This window comes from Pseudophryne corroboree, chromosome 6 (genome assembly GCF_028390025.1).
Source record: "Pseudophryne corroboree isolate aPseCor3 chromosome 6, aPseCor3.hap2, whole genome shotgun sequence".
Taxonomy (NCBI): Eukaryota; Metazoa; Chordata; class Amphibia; order Anura; family Myobatrachidae; genus Pseudophryne; species Pseudophryne corroboree.
Genome location: NC_086449.1, coordinates 121933754 through 121946952, shown reverse-complemented (window position 1 = coordinate 121946952; position 13199 = coordinate 121933754). Strand labels below are relative to the sequence as shown.

The 13199-nt window shown below is 47.7% G+C and overlaps 1 protein-coding gene across 1 annotated transcript in view; it reads left to right on the top strand.

Moving 5' to 3' along the window:
• The window catches only part of PPP3CC (protein phosphatase 3 catalytic subunit gamma), a 63070-nt gene that overhangs the window by 28796 nt on the left and 21075 nt on the right, over nt 1–13199 (top strand). Inside the window, exons 2-4 of the mRNA XM_063931797.1 lie at nt 1235–1432; nt 1738–1862; nt 3158–3269. Of these exons, the coding sequence (XP_063787867.1) occupies nt 1235–1432; nt 1738–1862; nt 3158–3269 (435 nt within the window). The remainder of the gene's footprint in view (nt 1–1234; nt 1433–1737; nt 1863–3157; nt 3270–13199) is intronic.

Genomic DNA, 13199 nt, shown 5'->3' with positions numbered 1-13199 from the left:
TAACTGGGTTCAGATCACAAGTTGTACGGTGTGATTGGTGTGGCTGGTATGAGTCTTACCCGGGATTCAAAATCCTTCCTTATTGTGTACGCTCGTCCGGGCACAGTATCCTAACTGAGGCTTGGAGGAGGGTCATAGGGGGAGGAGCCAGTGCACACCAGGTAGTCTTAAAGCTTTTACTTTTGTGCCCAGTCTCCTGCGGAGCCGCTATTCCCCATGGTCCTTTCGGAGTCCCCAGCATCCACTACGGACTATGAGAAATAGAATTATCGGTAAGTAAATTCTTATTTTTTTCTGTTAGAGATACAATTATCACTTACAGCACATTTGGCCCTCCAGCTGTTGTGGTACTAGACATCCCAGCATGCCATTCCAAAGTTTTAGCATTTCTCAGTAGCAAAATGTTTGGTAGCACATGCTGGGATGTGTAGTTCCACATGTTGAGCACTCCTGACTTATAGTATAATGCTTATTTCTTTCTCGTCCACTAGGGGGCACAGGAGCATTACTCTAGGTATGGACTGGATGGGACTAAGGGCCTGATTGCTGTTGTGCGAAATGGCACAGCGGGCAATTATCGAATGAATGCGTATGCACCGCAATGCACAGGCGCGTCAGCAAACCGCGACAGGTTGTTGCGAAAATCTTGATCTCATGGGCGTTCGCAAGGTGATTGACAGGAAGAGAACGTTTGTGGGTGGTAACTGACCATTTTCAGGGAATGTCAGGAAAAACGCAGGCGTGCCCAAGCTTTTTCAGGGCGGGTGTGTGACGTCAGCTCCGGCTCCGATCTGCCTGTTTGTATCGCACTGTAGGAGTAAGTCCTGGGCTACGCACAGACTGTACAGACAGGAAAAATCATTCGGTAGTGAGTGAGTTGCGAACGGATTTGCAGCTGTCCGCTGTCTGGCGGAATTTTCGCACGCTGTAAACATGCATTTGCACACTTGCACAGGCCGAGTTTTCACTCTCTATGGGCGGTGGCTATCTGATCATAGACTGCTGCAAAAATGCACAGCAGCCATCAGGTCTGAATCGGGCCCTAGTTTGTTCACCAAAGAGGAACTTTTTTGTACCCAGCAGCCCTCAGTCCTCCTGTCCCCTATACCCCGCCCCATCGCCCAGGCCCGCCAGTTTTTATTTGGTGATGGCAGGGGCGGACACATTGCTTATTTTTGTCTCTTTATTTGAATTTCATCCTTTCCCTTCCCCCTCTCTTGTGTCTACCTTGCAGCTGTCCCTTTCCCTCCTACCCGGCGCCTGTCAATGAATGAGGTGTTTGTGGAGGGCCGCCCTCAGCTGGAAACACTGAAGAATCACCTGACCAAGGAGGGCCGATTGGAGGAAGAGGTCGCGTTGCGCATTATCCGAGAAGGAGCTGCCGTTTTGCGAAATGAGAAAACTATGTTGGAGGTGGAAGCTCCCATCACAGGTGAGCCGCCATTATGTTTATCTGCACTCACCACTCTAATGTTGAGTGTGCTTAGGAAAAACGTTTGTAAAGAAAAAGTTCTATGATGTCAAAGTATTCGTTGCTGTAGTTCAGATCGTTCCTTCAGCGCCGAGAGGCTCCTTTATGTCTGATGGCTGATTCCACATTAACAGACTAATAGCAAGCCTTTGTTAATGGCTACATATAAAATGTTAGACGAATGTTCAGAATGAGGAGTTCTTGCTCAATCATTGGTTGTCCTGGACTCTCTGGTTTAACCTTGGTTCCCTCTTCTCTCATTGCAGTGTGTGGGGACATCCACGGACAGTTCTTTGACCTCATGAAGCTGTTTGAGGTTGGAGGTTCTCCTCACACCACACGATACCTCTTTTTGGGGGACTACGTGGATCGGGGATACTTCAGTATAGAGGTTAGCCACCTACAGGGAAACCAAGGTCACAGTACTTCACCTCACCAGACACATTAGACCTGGATAAATAGGTTTCCTTTAAAAAGTTAAACATATGCAAACAATACTTTGAATACTTATTTGTTTGGTGTCAAAAACATGGAGGATGATATATGTATATATAATGTACAGTGTGTGACAGGTGGCAGGGATCTGAGCCTGCCCTGTTCATCTAGTGGCTATGAAGCACATGAGACGTAGCGTTTCCATCCCTGGTGTGACTGCTGGATAAACAGTTCTGGAATTTCCCTGCAGAGAATAATGTACACATTACATGTGAAGGAGACCTACAGAAATACATTTGACCTCTGATGATTGGAGTCACTCAGCTCTGGATGAAGTCGCATTTTATAATGATGCAGAAGAAATGCTGGTTGGGACACACTGTGATTAAGGCGGCATCGGGGCTCTGTCTTTGTTTCTTATTTATGAATACTTGTATTTTTTCTTTTCGTTTTTGTGCGCTAGGTCAGAAGGAGAAACTTTCTCCCCCTCTACCTGACTAGCCCCAGCAGCTCCCACTAGCCCCAGCAGCTCCCCTCTACCTGACTAGCCCCAGCAGCTCCCCTCTACCTGACTAGCCCCAGCAGCTCCCCTCTACCTGACTAGCCCCAGCAGCTCCCCTCTACCTGACAAGCCCCAGCAGCTCCCCTCTACCTGACAAGCCCCAGCAGCTTCCCTCTACCTGACTAGCCCCAGCAGCTCCCCTCTACCTGACTAGCCCCAGCAGCTCCCCTCTACCTGACTAGCCCCAGCAGCTCCCCTCTACCTGACTAGCCCCAGCAGCTCCCCTCTACCTGACTAGCCCCAGCAGCTCCCCTCTACCTGACTAGCCCCAGCAGCTCCCCTCTACCTGACTAGCCCCAGCAGCTCCCCTCTACCTGACTAGCCCCAGCAGCTCCCCTCTACCTGACTAGCCCCAGCAGCTCCCCTCTACCTGACTAGCCCCAGCAGCTCCCCTCTACCTGACAAGCCCCAGCAGCTTCCCTCTACCTGACAATCCCCAGCAACTCTCTCCCTGCCCCCCCCTTTCCAGACACACGTGACTAACCCCAGCAGCTCCCCCCTACGTGACTGGCCCCTGCACCTCCCCCCTACGTGACTAGCCCCAGCATCTCCCCTCCTTCCCCCCCAGGGTGTCACCATTCAGCAATACTGTTTTGTGAAATGTACATATGTAGCGATGTACATATTCCGGTTGTGGACACTCATGACACGTCTGATATATTTTATCTGTCATCATTCCTTTCCTGCAGTGTGTCCTTTACCTTTGGAGCCTGAAAATAATCCACCCCAAAACCCTGTTCCTACTGAGAGGGAACCATGAGTGCCGACACCTAACGGAGTATTTCACCTTCAAGCAAGAATGTGAGTGTCTCCTGTGCTCTGCCTGTTCTAGACAGTTACATAGGGCTGCAGATAGGCTCTTGGAGTTAATTCTGATCTGCCATGCTGTCACAGTAGTCATGGAGAGGTGGTAGGATGAATATTGGTGTATATGTCACAGGAGGAGAATTGCTTGAACAATTTGACCAAAGGCATATATTGTTTTCTCATTCATTCCTGGGGGACGCTGGAAACCGTGGGTACAGATGGAGTTAGGGGTGCCTGGGTACCACACAGCACAGTTTCCTCCTCCTCTATACCCCACCCCCTGGCTGCACAGCCAGTTTCTCTTTAGTGTCCATGGACCTGGGCACTTATGTATTTTTTTAGAGCTGCGTGTATGCAGCTACTGTAGGTGTGTGTGTGTGTCCCCATAATATTGCCTATTCATTTTAGTTTATTTATGATATTGTACTCAAGGTTTCTCTCTAGTTTTGGTTCAATAGATAATTTACTCAGATAGTTGTACAGTTTGTAGCAGCATTTCTTCTTAGGATAAATACTTTTATCTATTATCTGTGGTTTTCCATTTATTTAGTGCTCTCCCCCTGCACACAGTTTACGATTGTTCACACGCCTCCCTGCTATTTGGTAGATTTTTGTGTCCAAGGGGAATTCCCAGGAGAAGGGGGCACTCTGTTCTGAGGAACTCTTCCTGCAAACATTGTCTCCTTCAGCGCAGGAAGTAGGGCGCTTGGCTGACTGATCTTTGCAAATACCCTGCTGGAACCAGTGTGGGCCTCCAACTTGTCCCAAGCTAAAGATAGCAAAGCAGTTAGCTAGCTCTTGGTCTTCCCTGGTTGTAGGTCCTGCTTCAGGCCCCTCACTGCTAGTACCTACTCAACCACCTCTAGTGAAACCTCCATGGCTTCAGAGGTTATCTCAGTCAGTGCAGGTCTTCTCTTTGCAACAGATGCTGCAGCCGGGGACCATGCTGCGACCTTCTAATCAATATCTAGAGTCAGGCTATTAATCAGGTTCTTAGGTTTCATCCTTAGCAGATGAAGACAGGGCTCATATTTAGAGTTGTCCTCTGTCCAGGTTGATGATGATCCTAATTCTGAAACGTTGAAGGTTTAATAGAGGCCATCAAGTCCACCTTACTTATCAAAGATTCAGACCATACACCTCCTCGGGATGCTACTGTCTTTCAATGCAAAAAGTAGGAAAGTCTATGAGAGATCTTCTGTCCTCCGGGGTCATCTTCCCTGTCCCACCACCTCAAAGAGGGTCTGGTTTTTACACCAACCTTTTTTGTTGTTTGAAAACCATGAAAGCTCTTTCCGTCCCATCCTTAAAGTCTTTCTCAGAGTTTCCAGGTTTCAGATGGAGTCAATTTGGTGGTCATTCCGAGTTGTTCGCTCGTTAGCTACTTTTAGCAGAAATGCAAACACAAAGCCGCCGCCCTCTGGGAGTGTATTTTAGCATAGCAGAATTGCTAACGAAAGATTAGCAATTGCTAACGAAAGATTAGCAATTCTGCTAATATTAGCAGAATTGCTAACGAAAGCAATTTCCTTGCAGTTTCTGAGTAGCTCCAGACCTACTCCTAGATTGCGATCACCTCAGTCCGTTTAGCTCCTGGTTTGACGTCACAAACACGCCCAGCGTCCGAACAGCCACTCCTCCGTTTCTCCAGACACTCCTGCGTTTTTACCTGGCACGCCTGCGTTTTTTAGCACACTCCCTGAAAACGGCCAGTTTCCGCCCAGAAACTCCCACTTTCTGTCAATCAGCAGAGCGATTGAAAAGCTTAGTTCGCCTGTGAGTAAAATAGCATAGTTTTGTGTAAATTTGCTTAGCGCGTGCGCCCTGAGATGCATACGCATGCGCAGAACTGCCGGATTTTAGCCTATTAGCAATTCTGCTAAAATTAGCAGCGAGCGAACAACTCGGAATGAGGGCCATTGTTCTGTCATTCAGGTGCTAGAACTGGGTGTGGTATAGAAGATCTGCAGTAATTATATAGCCAATCAATAGGTCGACTCCACATGGTCGACATGCATTAGATCAACAGGCTTGAAAGGTCGATATGGAATATAAATGTATATTTATTAACAGTTTCTTATATAGCGCAGCAAATTCAGTTGGTAAAGGTGACAGTAGAAAAGGTCGACAGGTACACAGGGTCAAAAGGTCAACATAAAATGGTCGACACAACTATAGTCTGCATAGCAAGATCCTGGATGGCATCTACAGGCCCAGTCAATGAAACATAGCCCACAAGAAATAGGTCTGTGCAGCTAGAATAGGGAAAAAAACGTTTCATGTAATTTTGGATAAGTGGCTGGACTTTCCTCATGCTGCTTAATGCGCCGCTGGCTGACAGGCTGACCAATTGGTACTCCTTACCTTTAGATGCTTAAGACTACCCCTGCTGTACTCACTTCACTATTGTATTGTCTTCTATATGATACCCATTATTTTTTCTGCTGAATTATCCTGGCATATGTTGTTTCTTAATTGACTTTTTGAACTGCATTGAATATTAGAACTTTTTAATGGCATGTTGTTGTCTATGCTACATGTACCAATAATGCCACCACACAATTTTGTATGTTTTTATTAATGTAAGTATATAACATGAGGAAAGAACAGAAACAGGGAGCGGGAATATGGATACTGATCCATGTTCCCACTCCCTGTTGCTGTTCTTTCCTCATTTTGTCTTAGTGTCTCAGCCATCTACCGAGAGAGGTCCCAGATGGGGGCAGAAACGTTGGTATTTCTGTGGAACTGGTATGTGCAATAATTGCATTTTTTTGGAATACAGTTTTTCTTCTATGGCTTAAAAAGCCTGGAGAGTGCTCTTTCCCTTATTGTGGGATACTCTGTACTGTACTATGGGTCCCATAGTATATATAATGTTTTATCAAATGTGACCATAAGTAGTGCAAACGTATAACCTCATGGCCTGGCTTCGTGCAAGGTGCCTGACTGCACTCTGTAGAGGTTACTCTTTGCAATCGTAGTCCACATGGATGGTAAATCAAGCAAAAGTTGAAATAGATGTGAAATCCCCAAAAAAACTTGTGTTGACCATATGTGTGTCGAACTGTTGAACATATTGCCCTTAAATACTGTTTACCTGTCGACCTAATGCACGTCGACCATATGTCAACCTATCATGCAGATACCAGTAGAACTAGGGGATTTCCTGGCATTTCTGGATATCAAGGACACCTACTTGCATAGCCCCAGTTGCAATGGCCATCCGCGTTTTCACAGATTTCCAGTTTCAGGGCTTGCTGTTTGGTTTATCAACGGCTCCCCCCACGTTTTCACAAACGTTATGTTGATAATGGCAGCTGATCTACTGCTCCAAGGGATGAGGATCATACACTTACCTGGAAAATCTACTCCTGGCGGCTCAGTCCCCAACCATCCTTCAGTATCATCTCCTCACGACGATACAGGTTCTTGAGACCTATGGCTGGCTCATAAATTGGCGCAAGTCGAGTCTGTCACAACCATAGTGGATGCTTCATGTAGGGGGACTGCTTGATTACACTTCCATCCTCCTGTAGTGGCTACAGCCCTCCCATCTGGACGGGTCCCGGATTGGATCCTACTCACAACGGTTGTGAGCCTCAGGAGATTGGGCTTTATAACTTCTCAACACTCCTCCCAAGGTCGTTTAACAGCGTGGGAGTTCCAACTGCCAATCAACATTCTGGAGCTGCTGGCAGTCTACTGAGCTATTTGCAAGACAAAGCCATTTCTTTCTCCCCTGACGTGTTCAGGATGTTAGTGGCCCAATGGGGTCATCCAGCTGTAGACGTAATAGCCTCCCGCAACAGTAACAACCTTGCCACTCGGACCCAGGAGCCTTTCTGGTGGCTGCCTTGTCGACCCCATTAACATTTCTTCTCATTTACCTGTTTCCTCCCATTTCTACGCTTCCTTGCATGCTCCACAAGCTAAGCTGGAGGGCGTCTTAGCCATTCTTGTTGCTAAAGACTGGCCCTGCAGGGCTTGGTACAAGATCTTCAGTGTCTATCTGTAGCCTCGCCTTGGCGTCTTCCTCTCAGACTGGACCTCCTGTCCCAGGGCCCTAGCTTACACCCAGATCTCAATCAGCTAGCTTTGATGGGGTGGCTGTTGCAACAGCCCTCTTGAAAGCTAGGGATTTGTTTGGATACTGGTACGCATTATGCTTTGCAACAGAAAATCAGTGTACATTAGAGTTTATTATCGAGTGTGGAAGGCATGTTTTTTGACTCGTGTTCGGTACGGAGAATGGATCCCATAGTCTTCCAACTGTCTGTAGTCTTATCTTTTGTTGAGGCTGGTTTGAATTTGTGTGCCTTTATGTTCTGGTCCAATGTAAGATTGCACCGCTGCCGGCAGTTCGTTATTATTTTCTTTTTAGGGCTGCTTCATATTAAGCACCTTTTTTCCCCGGTGGCTCCGTGGGATTTGGTTTTGGTGTTGAGGGATCTTCAGTCGCATCCAGCCGCTTCACCTGGAAAACCGTTTTCCTCCTAATAGGCCCTACACACTGGCCGACATCAGTCAAAGATATGAATGATCTCGTTCATAAATGAACGAGATACCGTTCATATCTTTGAGTGTGGAGGCTTCAGTGATGAATGATGCGCGGCCCCGCGCTCCTTCATAGCTGGTCCCCCGTCGGCTGTACATGCAGGCCAATATGGATGATCTCGTCCACATTTGCCTGCACTTCAGTGCAGCCGGGTGACGGGGGGAGTGAAGAAACTTCACTTCCCCGTCACTGGCCCTCCGCCGCCAGGTCGCCCTTCGGCCGTATCCGCCGTCGGGCAGCTCGGCGGCGGATCGGCCAATGTGTAGGGCCCTTTACTATTTTCTCTGCTTGGAGAGTGTCGGATTTCAGTTATCTCACAAATTCCCATTTGTCATTTATTACCAAGACCAAGCAGCCCTCTGTGCCAGTTATTATCTCCCTAAGGTGATCCCTAAATTTCATTTCAGCGAGGAGATTGTGGTTCCATCTCCTTCAGAATCTGGGTCTTTAGATTCAAATTTATGTCGACATGGCCAAGGATTTCCGGAGGTCAGATTCTCTTTTGTCCTCTGTGATGGCTGGCTACCAAACAGACTTTGGCCCATTCAGTTGGATTAAGTTGTTTATCCAGCAAGCTTACTCTTTGTCAAACAAACCTATTCTTACATTGGTTAGAACCCACTCGACCCGGACGGTGGGCACTTCCTGGACAGCCGGGCAACTCATGCCAGGCTGCAACATGGTCTTTTGTGCGTACTGTCATCAAGTTCAACAGATTTGACACCTTCGCCTCTAGTGATGCTAGTTTTGGATGACTGATCTTCCTCTCGGTACAGGAGCGTTTCCTACCTTAAGGGGACCGTTTTGGGATGCACGTCCTTTGGTCCCTAGCTTAGTAGGGGTTTTCTTTCCTAGACACACAGCACTGCAGGTTTTTCTTCCTCGTTTTAGTGTGTGCCATTTGTCTGTGCTTTTGCTCCTCTTCTCCATCTCCCTGTACTTGGTCTTACTTAGTATTAACTGGCTGTGCAGGCAGAGGTTTGGGTATAGGAGACGAGGAACCTGTGCTGTTTTAGACATTAACAATTTGGCTCCACCATCTCTACCTATACCCACAGTTTCCAGTGTCCCCCATGGATTCCAAGAAAATAATGTAAATGTAATAACTAAAATCCAGTTTTGGCAGTTAAGGTCCTGCAGTGCCACTTGTGGCCAACAGGGAGTTACATACCCCAACCATTTAACCATTATGTACTTACTTGAATCTTGTAGCATGTTCTAAGCACTTAATGGCAAGATAACTATACTGTGCTTTTGTTTGTGATTGTATTTAATATGCATGGTGTATACTGTAAATACAAAAACTTTGAATTGGCATTAATGCTAGAAAATACTACTGTATGGAAATAGTAGTCAAATAATGTATACATGCTTTCATTTAGTGTTGATGCTATCCTATATTTTTGAAGGTTATCTACATTGTAAACGCTGGTATGTGTATACTACTACTACCCTTCTGCTCTGTCCTGCTGTGTCCTGTTCTTTTATACACTGTTCTGTTCTGTTTATGCTGTGTCCTGCTGCCCCTGCACAATACTACAGTGTCATGTTCCTCTCTACACTGTACCATATGGTGTCCTGCAGCACCTGCTAACTACTACAGTGTCCTGCACTCTGCCATGCTGTATGCTGTTCCTCTCTACACTCTGCCTTGCTGTGTCCTATTCATGTATACACTCTGCCATACTGTGTCCTATTCCTCTCTATACTCTGCCATGCTGTGTCCTATTCATGTATACACTCTGCCATACTGTGTCCTATTCCTCTCTATACTCTGCCATGCTGTGTCCTATTCATGTATACACTCTGCCATGCTGTATTCTGTTCCTCTCTACACTCTGCCTTGCTGTGTCCTATTCATGTATACACTCTGCCATGCTGTGTCCTATTCCTCTCTACACTCTGCCTTGCTGTGTCCTATTCATGTATACACTCTGCCATGCTGTATTCTGTTCCTCTCTACACTCTGCCATGCTGTGTCCTATTCCTCTCTACACTCTGCCATGCTGTGTCCTATTCATGTATACACTCTGCCATACTGTGTCCTATTCCTCTCTATACTCTGCCATGCTGTGTCCTATTCATGTATACACTCTGCCATGCTGTATTCTGTTCCTCTCTACACTCTGCCTTGCTGTGTCCTATTCATGTATACACTCTGCCATGCTGTGTCCTATTCCTCTCTACACTCTGCCATGCTGTGTCCTATTCATGTATACACTCTGCCATACTGTGTCCTATTCCTCTCTATACTCTGCCATGCTGTGTCCTATTCATGTATACACTCTGCCATACTGTGTCCTATTCCTCTCTATACTCTGCCATGCTGTGTCCTATTCATGTATACACTCTGCCATGCTGTATTCTGTTCCTCTCTACACTCTGCCTTGCTGTGTCCTATTCATGTATACACTGCCATGCTGTGTCCTATTCCTCTCTACACTCTGCCATGCTGTGTCCTATTCATTTATACACTCTGCCATGCTGTATTCTGTTCCTCTCTACACTCTGCCATGCTGCGTCCTATTCCTCTCTACACCCTGCCATGCTGTGTCCTATTCCTCTCTACACTCTGCCATGCTGTGTCCTATTCATGTATACACTCTGCCATGCTGTATTCTGTTCCTCTCTACACTCTGCCATTCTGTGTCCTATTCCTCTCTACACTCTGCCATGTTGTGTCCTATTCATGTATACACTCTGCCATGCTGTGTCCTGCTGCCCCTGCACAACTACTGTGTCCTGTTCCTCTCTACACTGTACCATATGGTGTCCTGCAGCACCTGCAAACTACTACAGTGTCCCTTGCGCACTACTACACAATATCAAGTTCCTCTATACACTCTGCCATGCAGCGTCCTATTCATGTATACACTCTGCCATGCTGCGTCCTATTCATGTATACACTCTGCCATGCTGCATCCTGCTGCCTCGGCACACTACTACACAATATCAAGTTCCTCTATACACTCTGCCTTGCAGCGTCCTATTCATGTATACACTCTGCCATGCTGCGTCCTATTCATGTATACACTCTGCCATGCTGCATCCTGCTGCCTCGGCACACTACTATACAATATCAAGTTCCTCTATACACTCTGCCATGCTGCGTCCTATTCATGTATACACTCTGCCATGTTGCGTCCTATTCATGTATACACTCTGCCATGCTGTGTCCTGCTGCCTTAGCGCACTACTACACAATGTCAAGTTACTCTATACACTAGACTAGACCATGCTGTGCCCTGTTCCTCCGTACACTGGACCTTGCTGTGTCCTGATCCTCTGTACACTTTGCCATGCTGCATCCTTCTGCGCCTGTGCACAACTACACAGTGTCCTGTGCCTCTGTACACTCTGCCATGCTGCATCCTGCTGCGCCTGTGCACCACTACACAGTGTCCTGTTCTTATGCATTCTTCTTCCTCTGCTGCTGCTTCTGATATCTTATGGAACACTTTACCCCTCTACTTCATATCCTCCTGCTCCAGGTGTCTTGTGGCAAGACCATTCCATGTAAGGCCAGCATATATGTAAGCTCTGCTGCTTGCTGTGTACTTACTGCTGCTCCATGAATCCTGTCTGGCAACACTGTGTCAATCTGTAATCGTGACATCCAGCTGCCTTCAGTACTGTACACACATCAGTGTGTCCATCTGTTCTGCTGCATCCGTCCTGCTACGTTCCCCATCCAGGCAGTTCCTCTGCACACTACAGTACATCCTATTTCTGAGACTTTGTATGTAGTTTGCCATCTGGCTCTGTTTCAAAGCAGATGAGTCTTACCATTAAATAGTGTCCGTGGTCTCTGCACCTTTTGTATAAATGTTTGACATTGCATAGCAAGTCATTATCATTGTACTGCACCGTTCAGTAACCGTGATGGCTCCATCTGCACCTCCTATTTTGGAAGAATCTGCAGGGCTGGTAAATCTGAGATGTCATTGTGTGGGATATGTCTCTTTATTCAAGGAGTGAGGAATTAGGATTTGGGAGGAGCAATCCCTGGGTATTCTTGGGAGGAGCAATCCTTGGGTATTCTTGGAGAACAGACCCCTTACAGCCTATACACCGATAACGCTAGGACCTTTAATATCCACTTTATACAGGAATATACATTTCTGAGCATATTCCATCCACAGACTGTCCAACACACAAAGTGACATAAAGACATTGCTGGTGTCCCCTCACGCACATGCTCCATGTAAGGCATAAATAAGGCTCAGTAGCAGTAATGGAAGGAGGGGACGGTCGGTGGGCTTTAGAGCGTCTTTTTTTATTTTTTTATTTACCTTTTCCACCATTCACTTCTGCCTGATACAGTAATGATTGGGCAGTTCCAAAACCTAGACTGAAGGCTTCCTATGGGTATAGTTATTTGAATGGAGAATTTAGTATATTTTTACATATATCAATGCATTTTACCACAGCATATTGTGAATTTTTGAATGACCACCTTTGTTTTTCTTCACCTCATACTCTTCACCACATGTTTCCAGAATCATAATTATCTCAGTACCCATCTCCCCTGTGTCTGACCTTCATCTTATGGCCCTCATTCTGATCCTAACCTTATTGCCACTCATATTTGACCTCTTAATCTTCACCATTATGGCCTCCCCGTGCCTGAGCTTCACCTCATGGCCTCCCCGTGCCTGAGCTTCACCTCATGGCCTCCCCGTGCCTGCGCTTCACCTCATGGCCTCCCCGTGCCTGAGCTTCACCTCATGGCCTCCCCGTGCCTGCGCTTCACCTCATGGCCTCCCCGTGCCTGCGCTTCACCTCTTGGCCTCCCCGTGCCTGCGCTTCACCCCATGGCCTCCCCGTGCCTGCGCTTCACCCCATGGCCTCCCCGTGCCTGCGCTTCACCTCATGGCCTCCCCGTGCCTGCGCTTCACCTCATGGCCTCCACGTGCCTGCGCTTCACCTCATGGCCTCCACGTGCCTGCGCTTCACCTCATGGCCTCCCCGTGCCTGCGCTTCACCTCATGGCCTCCCCGTGCCTGCGCTTCACCTCATGGCCTCATCCCCCCCTCGTGTGCCTGACCTTGACCTCATCCCCCCCTTGTGTGCCTGACCTTGACCTCATCCCCCCCCTCGTGTGCCTGACCTTGACCTCATCCCCCCCCTCGTGTGCCTGACCTTGACCTCATCCCCCCCTCGTGTGCCTGACCTTGACCTCATCCCCCCTCGTGTGCCTGACCTTGACCTCATCCCCCCCTCGTGTGCCTGACCTTGACCTCATCCCCCCCTCGTGTGCCTGACCTTGACCTCATCCCCCCCCTCGTGTGCCTGACCTTGACCTCATCCCCCCCCTCATGTGCCTGACCTTGATCTCGTGGCCCCACCACTACCTGACCTTCACC